General features: G+C 39.0%; 2 protein-coding genes across 3 annotated transcripts in view; one reads left to right on the plus strand and one right to left on the minus strand.

Annotated features, from left to right (window-relative positions):
- Positions 1 to 5,794, plus strand: part of LOC112571526 (importin-9-like) — a 20,340-nt gene extending 14,546 nt beyond the window's left edge. Inside the window, exons 17-25 of one of the 2 annotated variants that reach the window (XM_025250558.1) lie at positions 296 to 421; positions 905 to 977; positions 1,556 to 1,758; positions 2,052 to 2,218; positions 2,485 to 2,624; positions 2,934 to 3,067; positions 3,658 to 3,766; positions 4,973 to 5,046; positions 5,199 to 5,794. In XM_025250558.1, the coding sequence (XP_025106343.1) occupies positions 296 to 421; positions 905 to 977; positions 1,556 to 1,758; positions 2,052 to 2,218; positions 2,485 to 2,624; positions 2,934 to 3,067; positions 3,658 to 3,766; positions 4,973 to 5,046; positions 5,199 to 5,315 (1,143 nt within the window). In that variant the 3' untranslated portion in view covers positions 5,316 to 5,794. The remainder of the gene's footprint in view (positions 1 to 295; positions 422 to 904; positions 978 to 1,555; positions 1,759 to 2,051; positions 2,219 to 2,484; positions 2,625 to 2,933; positions 3,068 to 3,657; positions 3,767 to 4,972; positions 5,047 to 5,198) is intronic. The other variant, XM_025250559.1, reaches the window with a different exon arrangement.
- Positions 5,482 to 24,530, minus strand: LOC112571525 (transcription initiation factor TFIID subunit 3-like). Its single transcript, XM_025250557.1, has 10 exons — positions 24,207 to 24,530; positions 21,189 to 21,361; positions 20,583 to 20,828; positions 19,976 to 20,126; positions 16,905 to 18,678; positions 15,453 to 15,587; positions 14,775 to 14,929; positions 12,465 to 13,647; positions 12,174 to 12,277; positions 5,482 to 11,654 (listed from the first exon to the last, which is right to left on the minus strand). Exons 2-10 carry the CDS (start codon positions 21,358 to 21,360, stop codon positions 11,519 to 11,521), a joined length of 4,056 nt encoding a protein of 1,351 aa, XP_025106342.1. The 5' UTR covers position 21,361; positions 24,207 to 24,530; the 3' UTR covers positions 5,482 to 11,518.
- Between the last annotated feature and the right edge of the window lie 48 nt (positions 24,531 to 24,578).

The following is a 24,578-nucleotide window of genomic DNA, read 5'->3' on the forward strand; positions in this document are numbered from 1 at the left end:
GATTTGTAAAATTAGCTTCATGTTCTGATCATCAGTCTTTTTATGTAAACTAGTGTAACAACTTTAAACATGTCGAGTTTCTTTCAGTTAAACCTTACATATCCAAAAATTGTACATGCAAACAAGTTTAAATGGAAGGATCAATGTTTGACTGCAAGATTGTTTCATAGGTGGAAATAGACTGTGTCCTTGTCAACTTTGGGCAGTCTTAGTATCTAGGTAAATGATGCTTTGGTCTACTGCCAAGATATAAAAGCTGACAGAGAGTCAAAATTATTGTTAACTTCTGTTACAGGTATCACTGGATCTTTTAGCCACAGTGATAAGAGCAAGTCCTCTGCCCCTTTCAGAAGCAGCGATGTCATCTTTTCTTCCAGCAGTTCACTGTGTTGTGAAAACAGATGATAGCAGCACAATGCAGGTGCGTTGATGATTTTTTTTTTTCAGGTAGATTTTATTTGTATAGGAAATGTTTGGGTTTATTATTGGCAGTTATGTTTAGTCTTCTATTTCTTTCTTTTTGAGTGGATAGTGTTAATAAGGCAGTTTTATTCCTGTAGATTTTGTGGAAAGTAGAATGAACAGACACAGTGTTACGCTTACACAATGCATTTATGTAACACTTTATTCCCACCACCAAAGTCAAGCTGAATGCAGTATTCTAACAGGTACACAATCACACACCTTTTCAGGATAGGCATTGGATGCGCAATTGCATCAATATGAATGCAGGAATGTGTACATGAACGCAACACACACTGGGTGATTTCTAATGCTTACCTGGTAGGACATCCTATTTATATGTTTGTGGGAATTTGGACATTGTGTTGATATGTTTATGGGAGTAGAAAGTTTGTTTATGCTTTGCGGCTCCAAAAGAATGAAAAATTTTATTTTTTTCCAGAGTGGTGGAGAGTGTATGCGTGCTTATGCTTCAGTGGCAATGGAACAACTTGTTGCATTCAGGGACGACTTTGGTAGGTCATCTTTTTGTTTAGATTTCACTGGTATCCCTTTAGTGTGGTGTTGAAGAACTATATAATGTACGCAGCTATTTCCACTTTGATCTCGTTTCAGGGTCAAAGTCTTGCAGTCATTTGGATAGGTGTGGTTAAACAAAGCAAAACAATTAGTCTTCTTTGGTGGAAATATAAACTTGTTGTACAGCAGTGTGTGAAAGGCTATTTCAGAAATGTTTCCTGTTCTGGAATGAAGCTAGATGGGTTGTAGAGAGAGGACAGTTGTTAGACCCATTGCTCCAGTATTACTGAAAGGCATCGGTACATATATTGCAATAATTTCTGTGGGTGATGAAAAATATCTCAAAGAAGATTAAAAGTGGTGGGGCATTCTTCAGAACAGTAACAGCATGCCTTCTATGCAAAATGGGTACATAAAAATACAACTGTCAGAGGATAAGCAATGTCTTATTCTGTTAACTGTTTTTCTGATTAAGGTTTCATTCACAGTTGAGTGTCACTTAACTGTATTGTCTCAGATGCTTTTACAAGATTTGCTATCATCAGCTGGACTTTTTTGTAAAAATAATTGATAGGCAACAATGGTGTACATTACCTGGTGCAAGTAATCAACAAACTACTAGATCCAAAGACCTCTGAGCATACAGCAGCATTTGTAGGCCGGCTGGTTGCTGTGGTCATCAGTCGTTGTGGGGCTTCACTGGGGGATAGTCTTGACCTTATGCTGCGAAGTGTGCTAAGTAAAATGCAGCAGGCAGAATCTTTATCAGTCATGCAGGTAATGCCAAGCTTTCTCTTGTATTTTGTCGTAACAGAAAACCATTTACTTTTGTCCTTTTGGACAGGTTTTTCTATCAGAATTTCTGAAGCTGCTTCCCTTTATGTTTTCTGTATTATGATTTTTTTAAACATTTATCATTTGTTTATCAAACCATTATTTATACAAGAAAACATTTTTGTCTGAGGAATAACAGATTGAGGTAATAAAATCCCTTTTGCACTTGTGAAAATAAAATGATTAATAAATACCAGTCCGTAAAGCCTCCTTTTCACCAGCTCTTGTCTCTTCAGAGCCTATTGATGATCTTCGCACACCTACTGAACATTCAGTTGGAAGCAGTTCTGGAGTTTCTTACCAGTGTTCCAGGACCTACAGGCAAACCAGCCCTGGAGTTTGTCTTGCTAGAGTGGTGCTCTCGCCAACATCTTTTCTATGGCAGTTATGAACGCAAAGTCAGGTCAGTTCATTTCCTTCAGTGGTAATCTGTGGTGCAATGCACATGATTAATTGTTATTTTGTTTTAATTAAGTGCACACATTTTTAAAAAAAAATACTTTTTATACATAAAAAAAGAACAAGGTCTGTGAAAGCACAAGTCTTTTGTGCCAGCAAGGCAGCTGTAGGACTGTTTGCTATAGTGGTGTTCATGAAGCTGCTGTGGGACTGATTGCTATTGTGTTTGTTTAGGAAATGGCTGTAGAAGCTTTCATGTATTGTCTGCAGTTCCCTTGCACTTGCAAAACTTCTCCGACATGCCATAATGACGAATGATCCACGCCTGCAGAACATAACTGTACCAGGAGAGCTTATTGTGCAATCAGACTCACAAGAGCAAGTCAAAACACGTTCAAAATCTGTCACAAGTAAGTGCACATACATTTCTGCTTTTGCAATGACACAATCTCAGTTCTTTGTTAATAAAGATGATAAGCAAAAATGTGTATGAAACACTTAAAAAGGAAATGTTAATAGGCAATGTATGCTTTGTAATAATTATATTGGTGTATTTATAAATGTATGTAACATCATGAATTTAGTGACAGTTCAAAAGCAAGAGAGAAAGTGATGCATGTGTGGGCATGTCTGCATCATTGGCTCTTAACTATTGCAACAACTGCAAAAGCGGTATCTAAATGCTGGTCCTGCATATTTATTCATGTTTATTTGCCTAGATCCTGATCAGTGGACTATGATCCCAGTGTTAGTCAAAATGTACAAACTGCTTATCAATGAGCTCTCCAACCAGCTGGAGGCAGCAATTGCACGGAGGGAAGAGGATGCTGAGGAGGAAGATGACGATGATGATGTTAGTGGTAGAAAATGATGTAAAATATATGAAAATGATGATTGCTTATTGGCAATATTGCTTATTATGCTGTTATGAGTAGTGCCACTCAGCTGAGAACAGCGCATTCTTTAAAAAATGATTACCTTTTTGGGTCTAGGTCATGATGAATTTGATTCTTTGGATAGGACACCATGAGCACACCCTTTTAACAGTTTCAATGCCAATCTGTCTTCAAAATATATTTGAAACACACCAAATATGTAGTATGGAAACTCCTTGCAGAAAGCTGAACACAGTGGGGGTGAAACACAAACATAAATATACAATGATGCCAAAATCAATCACATTTCAACCATCAGAGTAAATTCAAAATTATAAATACCTTTGGTTCAACCAGAGGTACTATTGTCAATAACCGAAGAAGTGATAAGGCAAGAAAGGAAAAAGAAACAGTCCTTGGTCACCAACAGCATATTAGATCTTTGACTAAAGAGGCTAGGAATGCATATCAAAGTTGAGTCTTAATTTCTCTCGAAAAAAGTTCAAAATGATTAGGATATATTATTGCTCGTCCGTCACCAGGCTTAGCACTAAATACTTCTTATCAGCAGAACGAGTGTGATGAGGGTGAAGATAATGATGAGCTGGAATGTGAAGAGGATGTTGCCGGACAATCACTGTCAAGTCTGTTGGATGATTTTGTTGGCAGTTATCAAGGTTTGTAGTAAACAGTTTTACCTTCTTCCCTTTATGGGTTTTTTTTTCTTTCTTCTTTTGCTTGTGCTATAGTGTGTGTTATCAAAGCTGATTATGGCAGGTGAGATATACTGGTCTGTAGCCTCGGGGAAGTGGATACTTGAGTCATTAGAGCACCGGCATTCAAACCAAAAGGTGTGCTGGTTCGATACCCATGTAGCACTGCAAACTTCCTCCAGATGACCCAGCTGACTGGATTTCATACTTCACTCCATAGCGCAAGGGTGGGAATATCTGGACCACATGTCATATAAGGCCCGCAAAATCATTTGTTTTGGCCCTGCTAAGATGGAACTTGATATATAAATCTAGAAGCTTTTTTTGCAGAAACATAAATTTGTATTGTTATATTAATTTTGAGGAACAAGCAAGGAATGTCCATGACAGGACACAGGCAAGTTCGTGATGGGACATGAGACAGACATACGTTTCTCCTTGACTTCCTGCAAACTGTCTGCCTGTATTGCGATGACTTGGAAGATCATCAGTGCCAGGCTGAGATTGTACATATTACAAAAATGTTATCACACTCTGGCCAAACTAAGGCTTCAAGTCTAGTAGGCTAATTTTAAGTTGATAATTTTGTATGGCCTATGAATATTCAAATGAACCATAGCTGAAAAAAGTTCCCCACCTCTGCCATAGAAGGCACCACCCTCACATAAAGCTGGCCCCTAGAAAAGAGATCTCCATCTTGCTCCCATACAACCTATTTATATATATTTTAAAAAAACATTAGGGGACAACACTTGCCCCCACACACACACTTTTTTTTTAATCACCTTGAGAAAAGATGTAAGGCATGTTGGCATATTAAATATTAAATATTATTTATGATTAACTCATTTTCAGTTCCCTTGAGCATGGTTAGTCATAAAACTAAATCTACTCATGAGCAAGAAAATGAAATGTGAAGAGTAAAATTGTGTGAAGGGGAGATTATTAAATACGAAGAAAGCAAAATCATGTTCACATACTATGTATCCTGATGTTTGACATTCTTTAAACTAACGTGATGGTGGAAAGATGACTTTAGTATAGGTCTATTTCAGACAATCTGCATGTAGTACTATTTTAATATATGCATGCAATACGCATCTTATTGCAGTTTCTTTAGCATCAAGCATTTAAAATATATATGCTTGCAATGTTTTATTTATACATCAGGATTTGGTCTTGATGAGGATGAAGATGATGACCCAGATACAGCTAGTGATCCAGTCAACCAAGTAGACCTGCAGGTATGGCACATCTTATTCTATGAAGGACTTGTCTTTGCTGTTTACCTGCTACAGATCTTATCATACATATATGCATGCTTGTTTATGGTTGGTTTTTTTTTTTTTTAATTTGGTCAAACTGTGTTATCATTATTCAATGATTTTGATGGCAGGCATACCTGACAGAATTTCTTCAGACACTGTCAACACAAGTCTGCTACAGCATGTTCAGTGCCCACCACAATGCTGCTGAAACTCAGGTGCTTCGTGCCATCAATATCAACCTCTGACCAAGTCTCTTGTCTCTTCTTTACTCCTCCCGTCATAAACCCATCCAAGTTTGCATTTATCATCTGCGTCTACAATTGGACACAGTATTTTGCAAGAGGAAGAGTGTTTCCAGTCTGCATTCTTTTCTTCCTGTGGCATTGTGGTCTTTTTTTTTTTTCCCCCCCCCCCCAGTGGCCAAAGGAGTATAAATTATAACAACCTTCTAATAATCTGTTTTTAACTTTAATAGTAGCTCTTGAATCCAAAGAAGCAAAGTGTTTAACTGAGAAGTGCAACATGTTTTTAACTGTTGTTTTAATTTATTTTTTAACTGATGAGTGACAGGTAAGTATTTTTCGGGTCTTAAGCTGAAGTACTTGAGTAACGATGGGTTGTTGGTAGTGAAAGTGTCTGAATCCTGTCAGCTGAGTGAGTGAAATGAGTCACTGTTGGGTTGTCAAATCGTTGGTGAAAAGTTGAAATGCATGTTGTTAAAGTTTTTAAACTTTTGTGTTCTATGTGAGTGAATGAAGCTGACTGAAGGATAAATGTGTGATCTTAAAATTGTCAAGTGAGCATTTTCCTGAATATCTTTAAAGATTTTTTTAAAAAGCCAAACTGACAATGGTGCTTTATTCACACAAGTTAACAACAAAATCACCTGTGACATTCAGGAAACAAGAGGGAAGAAAACTAAAATCACAAGCTTCTTAGTGCAGTTCCACAGGACCTACTGTGCCCCTGAACCTCGCTTCATTAGACAGCTATGAGATGACTAGTTACACATTGGGAATTAGCCACCAACTGATTCTCCATTGGGCTTATCAGTACTTCACAGGCAAACAGAGCTGTCATGTTGTCGACCTAAAAAATACACCTTTTTACCCAAGCAGAAAAACTGCAATTAAGAATTGAGTTTTCTTTTTTGAAGTTTCATCGATATCTTTCCAGACACCATCCCCTGCTTCAGAAGCTGAAAGTTTAGAGGCACAGCAGTGTTAATCTACAACATCTCAAGCTATCTACAAAGAAGTATATTTCATCACGATCTGAACTTTCACACTCCCACACACAAGCCTACTGCCCTGAATACATACATATTTAAAATAAAGAAAAGAAAAAAACGGAAGAAGTAGCTGCCTTCAAACTGTCTCAAATAAATGCAGGAAACTGGCTATTACAATTAAAAGTACCAATAAAACACACATCTCATGCTAGGTAAGCTGCAAATCACATCACACAGCACCTCCGCTAGGTGAACAAAAATCTAAATGCACAGCAATGCCTCACCCACTGAAATTGGATCTTAATTTGGTATGACCACTATTCTTTGTGGCCATCCAGTGTTGTCTGTGGCAGAGGTGCAACACAGTACACTGTGTTCTTACCACAAAGGCCTTCAAAACAATTTAAGTGGAAGTATAGATTGCACTTTTTCAAGGAACCAGCAATTGTCCTTCCTGGTTTCAAATGCAAGTATTCTGGTGATGACCACCTTTCTCATGTATACATGATCAAGTATACAATGAAAGAAAAAAAGCTATAAGCTAGCTGCTGTCTTCTTTCCACACTCTACTTTTTAAGTGATTTTATTTTAAATACCTGAAGTCTCCCATCTATCAGTCATAAGAAATCCCCAGTGTCTGCAGTTGTTGACACCTTTTTGACCTTTTTTTTTCTTTACAATAGTTTGAAGTGCCACACTAAATACCTAATAAACATAAATCCAAAGATTACAGGGTGACATCATGACTGCAATGCCATCTCTAAATCCTGGCTCTACTACAGCGAAATCTCACAGATCAGGACATGGCAGTTTTGCCAGAATCATCATGTTAAAAATGAACTGTTGTGTCTGGTTAAAACAAGTGGGCCAGATGTGACTCGGCTGTAGGTTGGCACCCCTGATGTAAAACATTCTCATTTCATCTGTAGCTTTTTTCCTTTTCCATTTCTATGTAAACAAAAATTAATCTGATCTTATTGGGTAATAAGCCCAACACAGATTTTATGACTGGTGATCAACAACACTTTTTTATGTGAACCCTTAACTGGTTATGAGCGGCCTTAATATCAAAGCTCTGGCATGAAACAGCATTAAAAAAATTCTGACACTATGCACATAAAAGAATTTTCTGCTCCTGGACATTAGTCCTAACCCTATTTACAGTTGGCTCCTATTTTTGTAGCAAGACATCACCATTACACTGGATGCCTGGTGAATCATCAAACATCTGTACATCTCAAGATCTGGAGGCACCATCCTGCAACACTTCATGTACACCAGCCATCAAATTAAAAGCGGCACAAACAGGAGCACCTACATCAAATTAGCTAACTAAATACCACACCACAATAGTGAGGTACTTTGCACTCATCAACCACTTTTCTTCTGTTTTTCACATTAGTAAAATTATGTAAGATAGGATATAGAAAAAAAATTTCAGAAAAAAATCTCGCTGCCTTGGGGACAAAAACGCAGTGCAATGCAAAATGTATGTCAAATTCAATTGTGACATTTATGAAAGACCAACAGCAAGAGATGTAAATGGACAATGAAGGGGTGGGGGGGGGTGAGAAATCAGGTTTTTTTTTCATTGGGAGGTGAATGTTTAATGCAAACTAAAAAGACAAAAAAAAAAATAGTGGTAGAGGAGTTTAAATAAGCTCTGGAAATTTTCTTGCCCACAGAGTTTACCCCTACCCCCCACCAAAAAAAAGAAAAAGAGTTATAAATTGTGATCTCTAAGGTAGCATGGACAACACCAAACCCCATCTTTGACAAGATGGTTCTGGGTTAGAAAATGTTATCAAATTACATGATATGCTGCTATAATTCCAAGCAACCTGAAGATCAGCAGCAATATTTTGTTAAAGTTTTCTATTTTTGTTTACTCTGGGGAAAATGGGGCGACCACATTCACCCTCCCCTATCTCACTCCCAAAGTTCGTCTGCAACATGACACTAGCCCATAGTTGGCTAAAGAAACTTGAAAGCACTTTTTTTCCAAGCATGCTGTTCTATCCACAATGGCTACAATTGAAATAGATGTTCTACAAGATTATGCATGGGCACAATGTACACAAAACAATACCATTATACCAGTCATTTAATCAGAACGACAGGAGAAATTAACTGCATCCTTGCTGCTAAAATATGCTCACATCAAGATCATTTACACTGGAGGGAATGAAGTCTCAATTTGGCATATATAACATACACATATTAAACCATCTAAATATGTGCAAACACCCCAGGAAAACAATCCTGACAAGCTGACATGCAATTTACACCAAACAACATACATCAGTCATGCTAAGGTAACCACTTTGAACAAAAAATTACAGCCTTCAACCTCTGGACACAAAGTGGTAACATTTGTGACACCCAACTCTTAGCAAGCTAATTAAGCTGCAAAACTTGTCACCAAAAACTCGCCAAGTGTATTAACATCACAAACTTCCAGTCAAAGAAACCATAATGGCATGTGAACAGTTTGCCCCACTTGCCGTGCCAAGTCCTGCGTGTTATGTTGCTTAAAATAGTGTTCAACAATATCTCGTAGTCAACCAATATGATAGTTTTTTTTTAAATTAAGCAGAAAAAATGACCATTTTTCATTCATTCCAGTGTTCAGTCTTTCATCTGATGTCAGTTTTCAAATAATTACACATAACAGGCCTACTCATTTGTAAATCTGGTTTTGTGCATGGCTTGCCAACAATTCACTTGCAAATTCTGCTCTTTTCCTCTGAACCTCCACATCACTCCTCTTTCAAACTACTATTAAATTTGTAACATTTGAATGCTAAGCCTTACAATCTAGAATTATTTTGGATAAGAACTTGGCAGAAAGTGACTGCCTTTGAAAGAAACAGTATTCACCACGCAAGAGCAATTTACAAAGCCACAGATGGCATTCTGGTACAGGGCTTGGGCTTTCATTTAAAAATAAAATCAAGCCACGTCATCTTGTGTACAATTACCAAAATCACTTGGATGCAAAACATACCATGTTTACAAAATAAACCTCTAAATACATAACAAATCTTGAATCTTTCGAACATTAGCATCAACATCCTCCCAAAACTTTGGCAGTGCTAGTATAAAAATATCTGTACAACATCACAAATTGACCGACAGCATGGAAAGGGGAAGAGTGGAAAGACAGATTACTTGCTGCCACGTGAACTAACTTCAAAATGTTTTTTTAGCAAGCAACCAACCACATTACTGCCTGAAAGCAAAAGAAGCCTCAGACACGTATTGTTTTTGTTTTGAAGTCACAGATGCCACCAGATAAACCTGTTTACCACGATGCTTACAAGAAATGAGCAGTAAATGTTCCAGGGAGGCCACCACCATTATCTCTGGACATGGACGGGATTTCCCTGCGTGTCTACCCAAAAGCGAGCTGCCTGACACAGCTGACTATTTCCTGGCCTGAGCATGCTGTGCATTTCATGGAGCTAGCACCTAGCTCTTGGGTCTTTCCCAATTGCAGGTGTGGCATTTTTAGTATCAATGATGCTACCAGTCTTTCCAAGTCTTCCCTATGTGAGAAACCATTTATGTAATAGGCCTTTACTACAGTAAGTGTGCTGTGAGATAAAGAATGGGTGGCTCAAAGCAGCTTTGAAATGCATCCAAAAGCACATTCTTTGGTCACAACATCAATAACAGCATTTCACCAGGTCAACTGACTGAAAGACATAAACATATGCACATGTGAAAAAAGAAAACATCTGCTGTTCTTAGCAATCCTGTAAAACCCACAAAAAAAAATCACCATCCCTTTTTCCTGGATGTTTTATTTTAGAAAAGCACTATATCTACAACCCTGTGAAAAAGATGTTATCACTTTATCAAAGTCAATAAAAGAGGCTTTAAACTGGACTCCAAATAAAAATGAAAAACTTTGCTATACACTATTTACCAAATTAATTTCATGATTACCTCAGCACAGAACAACTGCTTCTTGGATTTAAAATGATTTTGTCCATGATGCTTGCCTTAGTCTTTGTTTTGTCCCATGATGAGAAAGCTATTTCTGAATAAACCTTTCCCTTACAGAGTATTAATGCACTGGACACAGAGGGAACTTGACAAATCTAATAGAGACTTGGTACTCAGATGGCTAACATTTTTCTGAAAAGCTGCAGACAATTCGCAAATGTATACCTCTGTATTTCATGATGCTTTCAGCAAAGAAATCAAGTGTCAAGGTGATAGGTGTCAGAGATGTTCTCCTGCAACTATTGACTAATATGCATGTCTAACATCTTTCCTTCTTACTGACAATGACTCAAATTCTTCTGCCAAGTGCCAGCACAGAAAAAAACTGGTCTACTTACACTACATTAGAATTAAAATGAAACTGAAACCTCATCACAGACAAAACGAAGAAAAGGGTTCAGTACTATAATTATCAAAGCACAACAGGAACTTTTACCTTCATCTCATTAAAATAAAAAAGCATGCTGAATTTCACTTAGATGTTGCCCACAGAAAAAAAAAACAGTCAAAATACATATCCAAAGACCAGATATCAATGCTGAAAAACTTTCTTCTTTCAACAAATATCTGAAAATGTTTTCTGGATTAACATTTTCCACCTTTCATGCAATTTTCTTATCTCTCCCGTGTTGTTCACCTTTTCCTTCTTCAGCATTCAGTAAATGATTGGCCATGCTATACAGTCCACTGACCTCAAAGAAATTAGTCTTTCTTTTTAGATTGTTGGCATTCCCCTAGTTTGGTCTTGAGACTGGATTCTGCTAGCCAGAGCTCCTAGCTCATTTTGTCTTGGAACACATTTTAGCTGAATTACAAAATTCAAAATTACAGAACTCTGCACCCTGCCTATGTCTCAGAAATGGAATTTCTTGTCTAAAACCAAGGGCTTCATATTCTGGATAATGATGAGTACACAGAAATGTCTGAAAATCAAAAACAGATTCTAATGTTCAAAACCAGTTTAACAAATATGTAATGAGGGCTGGTTGACAACCTTCACAGCAAGTTCCAGAAATTCATGACACCTCTGAATTTCTGATCCTCTGAGAATGCCTGGCATAGAAGCCAAGCCTGTATGTTTAACCGCATCTCACACCCTAAGCGAGATTTAGAGATTTTTTAATCTGTTAAACATTGTTGCTGGGCCTGTTTCACACTCCTCTGCATGGCAAAAGCTGCAACAGATTTCACCAAATAGGGTTAACCTCAGTGGATTTTTTTCTTCCGGCCTCGCTTGCCTTTTGGTTTTAACATCTTTGGTTTAGCACGTGATTTGGCACTGCAGCGTGGACAGTACCATGATTCTTCTTCAGGAGGCTCTTGTTCGATGTTGACACAGACCCTGGACAAATGGTGCAGATGTTATATACAGTGATCACACACTGCTGTTTCTGAAGTACGAAGGATTACCAAAGAATATTTGACTAAGTAACTATATCCCTGCTGCTGTAGTATTTCTATTCAATAAGCTTTAGCAGTAGGACTCTAAAAACTGTGAAAACTAGAACTTTGTTTCCATCCTAGCTATAACACATCTGGCTCACCAAAGCTACATTGCAAGCTAAAGTGGCTGGTTCAGCCTCACTTTTTTCCTGACAAATTATAGCAGTTAAGCACATGCTGATGAGAAGAATCTTAACTACAGCTAAAATGTTCTTTAACTCTCATCCTCACTCTCTCACTTTCTCCTCCCTTCAATCTCTATCTCTATGAAATAAAACCGTCAGAGACAAGAATCAACTTTCTTCAATATATACCATGCACTTAACTCAGTTCTTAGTATCAACAAAGAAGCTTGTGCAACAACATATGCATATAAACATGTGCATTGACACATACATATCTATCGACATCAACTCACCAATGATACCAGTCATCACAAGTATCACAGCCGATCATAGGGCTACCATCATCCTGCATCTTACATGCAGGACACACCCATATCTTTGTGCCTGTGGTTGGGTCCTAAGTAGGTAAAGAAAACATTTTTGGTTATGAATGTGGCAATGTCAGCAGGGATCAAAAAGAATCAAATAAAACAAAACAAATCAAACGAGAACTGAAAAAAAATATTAGAAATTAAATGTTTCCATGATTCTGTTCCTACCGGATGAGTATTTTACAAACTGCTCAAAACAAAAAAGTTACTTACGATGAAAAATCCCAGGGTCTCAGCTTCAACCGTCCTCTGCCTTGACTGTGAACCATGTGATCCTCCTTTTGTCTTATCAGAGGTCAAAGTTGTTTCTTCCTGTTGCTCGGGTGAATCTGGAGTGAAAAGTGGCGATGGAGGTCCTGGAGCTGGCACTTTTTCATTCATCAATTCTGCTTTTACAGCACCCACAGGTTTAGAGGAGACCTCAGTCAGGCTGCTTTCCACTGTAACAGTCTCTGATGATACCTTGGAAACAGTTTTGACTTTTGGAGGTCGCCCACGTCCCTTGCCACCACTGGACTTGGATGGTTTGCTTGTCTTTGTGCCCGATATTTTGGGTGATTTTGGCCCTTTGGGAGACTTTGCTCTGGGTGACTTGGACCTGGGCCGACCTGGCTTTCCTTTTTGTTTACCAAAAAGTTCATGCTGTGAGTCTGTTTCAAGGTCAGGTGCAGATTCTTTGTTAAAAACGTCAACAGAAAGTGGAGATGGTTGGGATGAGCTGTCTTTTTCAGGAACTCCAAACAAACATCGAGCTGCTGGAGAGCGTGCCCGTCCTTGTGGAGGGGAATGATCTGGATGAAACGGAGAAGAGGGAGGATAGGCTGGCGACAATGATGGGGTCTTCGGGGTTGGCGTAGGAGATTTAGGAGCTGGGGAGGGGGAATGTTGTAAAGGAGATGACACAGAAACTGGTGAACTTGAATGCCTGCGTCTAGCAGGGGAGGGAGTTCTGGGCATGGGGGAAGGAGACTTCGGGGGTGGAGATGGAGTGGGAGGTGGAGGTGAATGCACATGGGCATATGCCTTCTTTTTCTCACCTGGCCCTGGCGAACAAAAGGGTGATGAAGAAAATGTTTCTCTGGGAGAGGATTGATGAGTCCGGACAGGTGATCTTCCTCTGACAGACTTTGATACAGTCTTCTTTTCCTCTGACACCCGCATAGGGCTTCCATGAAAAGGACTGCTGCTTCTGCCACGAGATGGTGGACTCTTTGTCTTTGAAAGTGGAGACCAGTGCGATGGCGATGTAACCTGTGGCAATGATGGTGAGGACACAGGCTCAGTCTTGACAGGAACCATGGAGGGTGGTGTAGGATTGGAGAGTTTAGAAGAATTCTGTGTGCCTCCTGACTTTTTCTGACTTGAACTGGTGTCACCTGAGTCTCGCCGTATGACCCTTTAACACATGAACACTGCACATTTAAGACATGATCTCGCAACAACCAGAAAATCTAAAAAGTAAATTTCTTGTTACTTCTGTGACCAATGGTTCTTCAGACCGAAAAGGGAAGTACCTTCCTACATGGCGCATGCACTATAGAACTGTAGGACTTATCATTCCACTTGCTGATTTGTTTCATAAGTGGACCAGATATTACAATGCCAAAATAAACACTCCTTAGTATATTCTGGTTATAAAAAAAAATTGAAAGATCTTTTAAGTTTTGAAACTGTCCATTTTTCCCCCTTGCTTAATTCTCGCTCACGTGCTTTGTACATACTAAACAGGAAAGTCACCAGGCCTTGTGCACACACTCACAAAAAACAACAGAAAACAATGCTTGTACAGGTAGTCCTCGACTTACGACGGTGATCCGTTCTTAATGCGGCGTTGTAAACCGAATTTCGACGTAAGTCGGATCATACATTCATACAGTACTGTAACATAAAAACAGTACAGTACTGCAAACACTTAGCCTATCCAAACACCTATCCTAACACAACAACCTACATAATTATCAATAAACATAAGTACAGTAAAATACTGTACAGTACACTACGCTTTGTTATCACTGTCGCTTTCATAGGAGCAGATCCTTTCACGTGTTCAAGGATGCGATCTTTATCCTTGATAATCGTAGCGACAGTCGAACAACTAAGTCCTAATGACCTGCCAATTTTTGTTGCTGTTTCCCCATCTCAGATTGCCTTATGACTTCCGCCGCACGTGGAATGAGGATCACGTACAGTTCGACTTACGACGCTAAACCTCGTAAGTCGGAATGAGCGTCAATTACAGCGTCGTAACCACGAAACGACGTAACTCGAGGACTACCTGTAGTTCATTGTCAACATCACAATGCATCTCATGCAGATACTTAGGCATACACAAATTTCAAGCAGTTTTCTAGGAAAAAAAATTATGAAAATGAACTAAAAGCGATAGGAGATTAAATCATGGCACTTCTATTAATTTTTTTTGTAATACTGCATACTTGAGGCTGCAGGCTGCATAAGTATCTGCATGCACATGTCTATTCCTGTTATGTCTCCTGTAATCAACCAACATTCTTTAGTACTCACAATTTCAGAATTTCTGGCCGCTGTGGTGAAGGCATAGGCTCCTGCTTCAAAGCAGCATCGATGGGTGATGCTTTGTTCTCAGTCACCATCACAGAGGAAGAGGTACCTAAAGAGTCACTGCCAAACTTGATCTTAATTTTCAAGTTGCCTCCCACCTGAAACAAATAAACAAGAATTGTACCAAAAATAAATCTGCCCCTATAAACAAGCCCACATTATTTTTCATGCATTCCTGATTTTCAAATATTTCTTCAAATAGACAGCCAGCTCTGTTAAGCATTTGAAACAAAATGTATTACGTAAGTTATAAAAATTTTAATAAAAGATCCAGGTGCATGCAAGGCTCCTGATTTTGCATCAGGATCTACATATCTTATTAGTAGCACCAACATTTTATAATAAGTGTGTGACTACCCACACTCATTTATGTCAACATCACAGCATGTAAATGCCAGAGCTGCAAATATGCTACATGAGACCCACAAATTGCCAAGCTGATTACAACCAAACCCAAAAAGGAAATAGGAAAAATCCAACATGCCCTACACAAAATATCAAAATTCACACTTCTGCATATTAAAAAACTATACACTTTCCGATCTACTTACACATGCTACAGATCATGAATGATTGTTCACAAATCTTCTCCTAGCACACAAAGGCCAGTCTAAACCATACCTTGTCCTCTTTGTTCTTTTCCTCTTTATGCCCATGGCGTTCTTTCCTCTCCTTATCACGGTCCTTGTCTTTATTCTTTTTCTTCTTTTCTTTGTCTTTTCTTCTCTCTTTCTTGTCTTTCCTGTGGTCTCGTTCCTTTTGGAATAATATCAAACTTGAAATTTCGAAATGTTCACCTGCAAATCTAATTGTTTCTTTAAACAACAGTTTTCAATGTGATCACAACTTCTTTTTTTTGATACACATGAAGAAGTTAGCACAAGCTTTCAGTACAACACAAATCAGTAACATCAACCTTTCTGGACAGCACTAGAAACCTCTTTCTTAAAAGTCAACAGTGAGGGTATTTCACTAACCAATCACTGCATGTGCAGTGCACGCTCAACAGTCCCAGCGAAACTTGGGGTGTGACTGTTAGCCACAAAGTGTAAACTAAGTACACTCATTGTAATTAAATTTAACACTTTATTTATCTCACAGGACAATTCGGGGATAAGCTCCAAAAGAGTCTGATGGATGCTATTCTACCATCGCATAATAAGAATCCTTTTTATTTTCATTTTGTATTAATTTACGTTTTTATAATTCCAAGGTTGAAAAGAGAATTGCAAACTGCAGCATTAAATAAACTGCTTTTCATAAGACTTACTCTGGTCTTTATTTAAAGTAAAACACTTCACAAAAATCATTCATTTTTTGACTAAAAGGATTAATAACAAGGAATGGCCAAAAGAACTGGTTGAAAGCTAGCCTAATATAAAGTAAACATACACATGCACAAATAAATGTGCAGGACCATAAAAAGAAAGCCCAGACCATAAAGAAACTGGGTATAGTAAAAGAAAAAAAATCTGCAAATAAAAGTGTACCTGTACCAGAGTCTCAAAGTTCCAAAACACACAGAATACATTGGCTCTCACAGAATCATTTTAACAATGTGTACAAACATGTGCTTTACTCTAATGCAGACCTGGGCAAACACCGGCCCGCGGGCCGGATCCGGCCCGCCTCCTGTCTCTGACCGGCCCGTCCGCCGGCCGCCCACCAGTAAATATACTATATATACAGTATTGGGTAAAACTGAGTTAACTATATTAGTCCGGCCCTCTAGAACCATCCCAGTTTCTCATCCGGCCCTCTAGAACCATCCCAGTTTCTCATCCGGCCCTCTAGAACCATCCCAGTTTCTCATCCGGCCCCTTGGGAAAATTAATTGCCCACCCCTGCTCTAATGATTAGTGTTCACAACTTCACCGAAGGCCCCAGCCCACCCAGTAGGTTGCTGATTTATCAGAGGTAAGTAAAATGCCATGTTAGAAGACATCTGGACTTCATCTTCTGCAGGTTATGACCTGGATTTGGTAAACCACTTCATTTCATTCTCTCTTCTGTTGCTAGACATTTTACTCTACGAAAAAATACACACTCAAATATAATTGTTCAAGATTTTACCTTTGACCTCTCTCTGTCTTTGTCCCTGTTCTTCTCCTCAGGTCGCTCTTTCTCCTTGGGAATCTCAATTTTCAAAGGCTTCACTTGAAGAATGTCAATAGCACTGGCTGATGAGGCCAGAGGGGAGGTTACCAGACCAGCCTCTTCATTCTGAGCCTTGATAGTAGATTTCACGTCTGTCAATGCAGGAGCCACATGAGGTGGAGGAGGTGGTATCAAGGGTGGTGGTGGTGGATGTGGAGAGGTCACTGGGGGATGGGATTGAGCAGGAGGTGGGGGAGAGGCTGCCTGAGATGGCCGCCGTGTTGGAGGCATTTCTTGAGGGCTGTCAGCAAACTCATACACCTGCAGCTCTTCTGTGCTATATTTATCTGAGACAAATGGTTTGGGTTCCAATGGTGGTGATGCAAGCTCCCCTCCTTTGCCTGTCTTTGTCTGGAGCTTAGCCTTCAGCTTCTTCTTGACCGTTGGAGACTTGTCTTTGTCCGGCTTCTTTTTGCTGACCTTTTTGGGCACTTTCTTGTCTATGGCCACATGCTCAGCTGCTACTGCAGGTGGCTGCACAGAAGAAGCCAAAGATTCCTTCTGGGATGACTGCTCAATGCTCTGTCTGATGACAGAATCTATAGTGTCATTCATGGACTTATCCAAAGCAGCAGCATCTGCTGCTTCACGTTTCAATACATCATCTGCAATAAACTCCACACTTTTGAATTTTCCTTTGCTTTTCTGCTTCTTCACTTTCTCTTTCTTCTCTCCTTTAGTAGACACCATTTTCTTTGCCTTGGGTACCTTGGAACCAGACACCTCTGTCTGTTCATTCTTCACAGCCATTGAGTCCCTGATAACAGCATTGATGCTGTCCTCAATGTTCTTCAAACGCACCTGACGTTCTTCCTCCTTTTCCTGCGCTCTTCCTTCTGCTTCTGCAATGACAAGTCGTTCAGGTGAGTTCTCTCGGGAGGAATGACTGTCAAATATGTCTGTTGGTGGAAATGCTTGCATGAGACCCTGAGTAGAATTGGGGGACGGCACAGATTCGTTCAAATCCATGACTGTTTTGGACAACTGTTCAGAAGAAGAGCCACCCTGCCCACTGTTCAAAGCACTCATTTTGTTGGGCGACAACAGCAGTTCTTTCAATCGGCTTGGCTCAAGTCCATCCTCCTGTTTATCTGATGGTGGTAGACTTGGCACTTTCTTCTTGGTACTTGATTTAACCTTCTCTCCTTTAGATTTTCCCTCCTTGATTTTAGGAATCTTGAATTTTTTCAGAGGAGGGGTTGGAACAATGAGGGTCTGTTGAAGAGCACCTTCAGCTACAGATTTGTGGATTCCTGCCCCTTGCATTGGCATGGTTGCACTTGCAGGTTTCTTGGTCTTCTTGACCTTCACACCATCTTTCTTTACTTTTGATTTTGCTACATCTGCTTTTCCACTGCTGCTGCTGTTTGCTCCAACACCACTGGCACCACTAATGCTGGAGACTGTCGGCTCTTTTCCAGTCACAATATTGACACGTACAGGTTCTTTGGTTGATGGCTCTAGTGCGTTATTTTCTTTGTTGGCTTCAGAACCATCCAGATTCTTGCTGGCCCCACCAGGACCTTCCGTGAAGGTAATAGCATGGCGGATAGTGGGTGGAGGAGTTCGAGAATCAGGCAGTCGGCCCTGACCTCGTATTGGGGTCAGAAAGCCACCATTAGTCATTGCAACACTTGTCATCTCATACTGTGAATGACCTGCTTCTTCAGGCAGATTTGACACCATCATCCTGAAAAAAACGAACCAGCACAAACTTAATGCATGTTAACTTCCTGAAACCAATTCTATTAGTAAGGCTATTAACTTTAAAGAATGACAAAGCATCAGACTGAAGACCAAAAATAATTAATGAGTGAAAATAAGTGATGGTTTAAGATTTAAAGATCAGGGTTCCCAGGGATCAGGGATGGTGCTAAGTAAGGACCTTGTAAGGACTTAAGTGACAGTCATCAATGCTTAAGTTTTTCTCATGTACGGTCGGAAAGAGGTATTATTTATGAATCTTTGGTCTTCTCTATGTTCTGAAATACATGTATTACTATTCCAGTAATAAATAATCAAAGAGTTAATTTTGATGCCTATCTGCCATATTTAGGTAACTTAAAAGTCTCTTTAGCGTGCTGATAACATACACCATTAATTTTAATATTCCAAGTTTTCTAGAAATCTAAGTAACAATAATTGCAAGACCTGAAAGCCATTCTTTTGTGCAATATAAGAGTCAGTTCATGTCTCTCTCTCTCTCACACACACACTCAAAAGGGGAGAGAGAGAGAAATAGAGCTATGCAAAGTACTAGAAGATCAGGGCTCTGGTTCAAGAAAGAGAAAAGTTTCTGAAGGCCTTTTGAAAGAAGAGTGTGGGTTTTTTTTTGCGAATACGGAGGGGCAACTAGTGTAGTACAGATGTGTAGACCAAATGTTTTTTGGGTTTTTTTTTTTAAATTAAGGTAACTACAAGGAATGCAAAGGCTTGGAGGATCAGAAGAGCTGGTCGGTGCTGTCTGATTTTAAGTGGGCTAGGGAGGTTCTTGATTACGAAAGTAATCCGTAACATGAACGCGTGTATCTTCCAGAAATACTTTCATTCGCTTTTTGTGTTTATCAGTAAGCATGTGCTTCTTCAAAACAATTTCGCCCATTGATGAAAAATTCAAGGATATTCCTCAGGCAGCACATCGTGCACAATGTTTATCTTTAGAATCTTTTATCAACCAATCTTTATATTTTTCTTCCTTTAGCTAGTTCTCCTGAAAAGAACACTTTCCCGGCATTTTTTGAATTGTCAAGAAGACAAAGAAATGTTGTCATCTGTCAAGACTAAAATCTCACGAAACGCAAGTTCTCATTGTCAACGAGACTTGGCAGCCGTGTGATTAAAATAGCAGTGGATGTATAAGAGGCATGAAAAATAAATCTGTGGTAATATTTTATAATATAAGGACTTGTAAGGGTCACAGAGAAAATGTAAGAAATTGTGTGAGGAATTGTAAGGATAAGTAAGGACCCTGCGAACCATGAAGATACCTTGATCGCTTGCTTGGAGGCCCATCCAAGGATGCAGATGCTGGTCTTTTTTCTGTGCAGGAAGGACTGCTGGTATCCATAGAAGTGTTGTCTTGGGTAAGGGGCTGGGAAGGAGGGGCTGGAGACGATGTTCGTTCTTCAGGAACCTCATCTGTGTCGGCAAAAGTGTTGCAGACAGTTATTAAAGATGTAAGATGTAAAGGTATTCCCCTTAAGCCAGTAATTATCTAAAACTAATTTAATTCCATGAGCAGGAAACTTTATTAAATTCTTCAATTTTTTTATCATTATGCTACATTCACATTGGTTTTAATGGCTATAGAAGGAAAAGGTAAAGTTTCATTTCTAATGGCCATATATGAAGTGAATTCAAAGTGGTTCACAGTGTCATAGCATGTGAAAGGCAGACTTAACCTTTTTTTTCTTCCACCTTCTGAAAAGATCAGGTACAGAAGTTATCAGTTACTGGCTTCAATAAGCCTTCAACCTACTGGTTTGAAAATCAAGCACACTAACTATAGAGCCTCCCAGTGGCCCTTGCACTATGGTTTCTATATACTATGGAACTGGGCCAACTGTCATCTGTACTAAAATGATAATTACCAACCTTCCATGCCTGAAAACATGTAGGGAAGATGATCATGCACATGTTCATCACGATGTTGCAGAATCTCACGGCTGCGTGGGTTAGGAAAGCGAAGATTATTCTTCTTGGGAGCAGGAAAAGCCACAACCTCATGAGCAAAAGGCACAGGATCAACATGGCGGACATAATCTTCCAGTTCTCCTAGGTTTATGCCCAAGTGTCGAAATGTCAATCCCAGATCATCAAGGTTTGGTTCAGTCCTACCAACTGTCATACAATGCATGAATTAAACAGCTCTGTGACCTATGATTATGAAGGAAACATGCTAGAGCTTCAGTTTTAAGAAAAAAAGGACCTTCATAAATCTTCAGCACACTGAACACCCACCTCACTTCGAATAAATACAATATAAATAAAATATAAATATGAGTTTGTACAAGACTGCATGCAAACATATTTCTCTCACTCTAGTAACATTTAATTGTAATTATTCTATCATTGTTGCACATTTAAGCATTCGTGCCTGAATACATGTATTCCAGAATAATTATCTACATGCACCTGTCTGCAGGTGTGCACACACATGCAAATGTGGACAAAAAACAGCTAGAGGATATGCATACTTACACTGCTCACAGTAGCGATGGGACACCTTGCCCAACTCAAGAAGATACCGTTCCAACACATCAGTGAGTAGTTCAAGTGTGGACGTCTGGGTAGCATTCCACCCCAAATTCTGACAAATCTGGGCTACAGAAACCCGAAGAATGCTGCGGCAATAGTCACTGGAACTAGCCATCCTAAAAATCAAGATTAGAGGCAAAAAGTATGAATAATGACTATTCCCCTTCTATGCATAAATCATGATACATTTTTTCATATGTTGATTGGTTGATTTAGTAGAAAAGTGCTTCCACCTTGTGGCTATTTCACACTATGGGGGAAGAGGGAAAGGGGGGGGGGGAACTGGAGTACCTGGAGAAAACCCTCGAGCCCAGCCCTGCGAACAGGTGTCACATACAGTATCCTGAGACGAGATCTGAACCCTGATCCACTTACTGCAGTGGTGACAAGAGAGTGTTTTAACCACTACACTACCAGGTGCCCCTATTTCATATGTATGAAAAGAAAATTTTATTAACAAAAAAGAAGGTGCATAAATGTAATTGGGATGGTGTTCGTGTTAGTAGCTGCATGCGTACAAAAGTACGTGTTCATTCATACCTCTTTGATGCAAGTATATATGAATTAACACTTGAGTATCTAATATATTCAAAAGGTTGACAATCCCTGTCATGCATCATGTGTACCCATAATGCAAGTAATGGAGTCAGCCACTCATAATGGCATTTAGATCAAGAACATGCAGGTTCCTGCTTTACTGATAGGTGCACTTGATAGATTCACCAAAAACAGTATTTTCTATATAAAAAATTACTAATTTTCACAAAAAATGCTTAAAAATTGTGTTACTCATGGAGACGTAAAACAATTTATGAATATTAAAATACTGTCATATACAGACAAGAAAGACTTGTTAATAATTTACAAAAGTGTAAACCTCTTTGAAATGAGTATGTTCCAAACAATTTTTACCTGGTGCGTTTCTCTAAATTGGAGTGTTAACAGACAGTTAGTTACTTTATAGATAAAATTTAACAATCCATGAAATGGAATTATAAAATAAGAAAAAAGTCCGCATAAAGATAAAATCATGTTGAAGGTAAAAATATTTTTTTTATTAATATTTCAAAAGCAGCTTGTTTACTAAATACTTTAATACAAAACTCTTTTCATAAACCCAAACTCTAAAACTCTAAGGGAGCAGAGTCATTAAAAAGTGTGAAGTTGTTGCTGAAGACATAATAAACAAATCCTGAAATAGCTTCCAAAACAAGCTTCCAATGTTTGTCTCTAATGCAACTAAACCATTTAAACAAAATGCTTTTGTGTGTAGTCACTAATGTCATCAGGAGTTTGCTTCCCATATTTCTGCTTCTTCAATTCAATCAACTGCTGCAATAAGACATTTCTATACAAATTTAAGACATGACTCTTGCTAAACAAGTTACAGCTGTCTGTCAGTCTGCCTATTATGAACTATGCAAGATCAGCGCGACCCGTCACATTCTGTCACGCTACCAACGCTCTTGACTGTGCGTTTGTTTTATCCATGCCCTGAATACCTTCTTCACAAACTCCAGAAAGTACAGAACTCTGCTGCACATCTGGTGCTTAGAGCTAGGAAACGGAACCACGCCACTCCTGTCCTTCATTTTCTGCACTGGCTTCCCATCCGTTCTCGCATCCAGTACAAACTGTGGTGCTCTGTTTTAATTTCTTTGCTAGTAACTGCCCTGATTATTTCTCTGAACTGCTCTTCCCTTACGTCCCATCTAGACAACTCCACTCCTCATCTGATGATCGTCTCCTTACTCTTTCTGTCAACAAAACAACAACATACGGCCACAGGGTTTTTTAATTATTTAGCAGCAAAACAATGGAACTCTCTTTCCATATCTGCCACCTACCCACTATTGAATCTTTTAAATGTGCACTGAAAATACACCTCTTCTGTAAACATTACTCCTAACAACCTTTCCCATAATGCTAGTCCTTTTTCACACCCTTCGTTTTGCAATATCATGTTAATCTCAGCTCTTGTTTTTGTTATTTGGTTCCTCTTTAAGTTTTCTATATTTCATTTTATTCTTCATGTAGTATGGCTGTTGATTCTTTTATCTCATATGTTATTTGTTCGTTTTCCTGTCCCTTGTATGCTGTCCATGTTTCATTCTTGTTCTTAAGCATTAAGAGCATACTCCTTAGGAGTGTGAGTATGCGCTTTACAAATTTTGCATATATTATTATTATTATTTCTGTTATATGGCTTAAGTATTCTTTGTTAACAGCTGCAGCCTCTACTTGGCCATTTATCAACTTTCATTTATTTGGAATACCTGACCTTTTATATTGTATTTCAACAATAATTTAACTCAAATGTACATCCGAGATCTGAAGTTGCCAACATTATCTGTCATTAAAATTTGTCCCTGCAGTGCTTGAAAATGTAAGGTCACGTATGTATTTACTTCTGTTCAGAAAGAAGGGACAAGGTTATTGAATACAGCCTGGGAAATGGGCAGAAATGATTTATTCATTCTGTAACATACACCTGATTGCTCTAACTCATATTTGAAAACAATTTTATCGGCTTCTTTCTATTTGCACTGGGGTGGATGATTGACCCTGAAAATAGCCTATCAAGGAAATTTGTTATTTCGTTCTCGTGAAGACTGTGATGAGGCGTGGAATCCAAAATCTGCTTCATGTGTTACATGCACTACACGGTGCAGTCTATGGTTAGTTGCCAGCAGGGGATTAAAATCATTAATATATGTAAGATTCCACCAAGTGAAGAATGTCACCATAGAAATTAGAATTCTAAGATGAAGGATATATTTGATTCAATTTATTTTGCATGAAAATATGTGTTTGTAAAACTATACGACACAAAGCAGACTCCCATGACAACAGTCCTCGATGCACCGCTCAATGTCATCACTGCCCAAATCTATCTTGTATAACATGACATTTTCGTTTCAAGCAAGCTACTTTGGAAAAATAGTAGTTACTGAAAATTACCTTTGTTATGGCTGGTCCAGCTCCTGGAATGCAGGTTGTAAATAAACCTCTCTCTCCTTACGCACATTGATTTAGGAAGAAATTGATAATCTCAAATTGAGCGCCCTGGCTACAGCAGCACCCTGCACACAGCAACTAACGACACATTATTCCCACTTTTACAGGGTTGTTGCTGACCACGAATGCTGCCTCTGTGTAAAACTATTGTAAGCACTTCTAATGTTGGAAACCATTTGCTGATGGCGAACCAAACATAAATAAACGCATCAAAATACACAGTCAAGCTGCTAAGGTCTGCCGTGAAGGTATTCCTGATTGTTTCCCTTTCTTCGCTTTGCGCATGCGCAGCCGTAATGCATGCTGGGACATTTT

Source organism: Pomacea canaliculata, linkage group LG9 (genome assembly GCF_003073045.1).
Source record: "Pomacea canaliculata isolate SZHN2017 linkage group LG9, ASM307304v1, whole genome shotgun sequence".
Taxonomy (NCBI): Eukaryota; Metazoa; Mollusca; class Gastropoda; order Architaenioglossa; family Ampullariidae; genus Pomacea; species Pomacea canaliculata.

What these genes read in the sequence shown, in the direction of transcription:
- LOC112571525 (XM_025250557.1), bottom strand. Translation starts at nt 21,360, where the DNA reads ATGGCTAGTTCCAGTGACTATTGCCGCAGCATTCTTCGGGTTTCTGTA. An exon ending in CCATCGCTACTGTGAGCAGT is followed by an intron (nt 20,829 to 21,188) that starts GTAAGTATGCAT and finishes ATTGTATGACAG; the next exon opens with TTGGTAGGACTGAACCAAAC. An exon ending in CGGCCAGAAATTCTGAAATT is followed by an intron (nt 13,648 to 14,774) that starts GTGAGTACTAAA and finishes CATGTGTTAAAG; the next exon opens with GGTCATACGGCGAGACTCAG.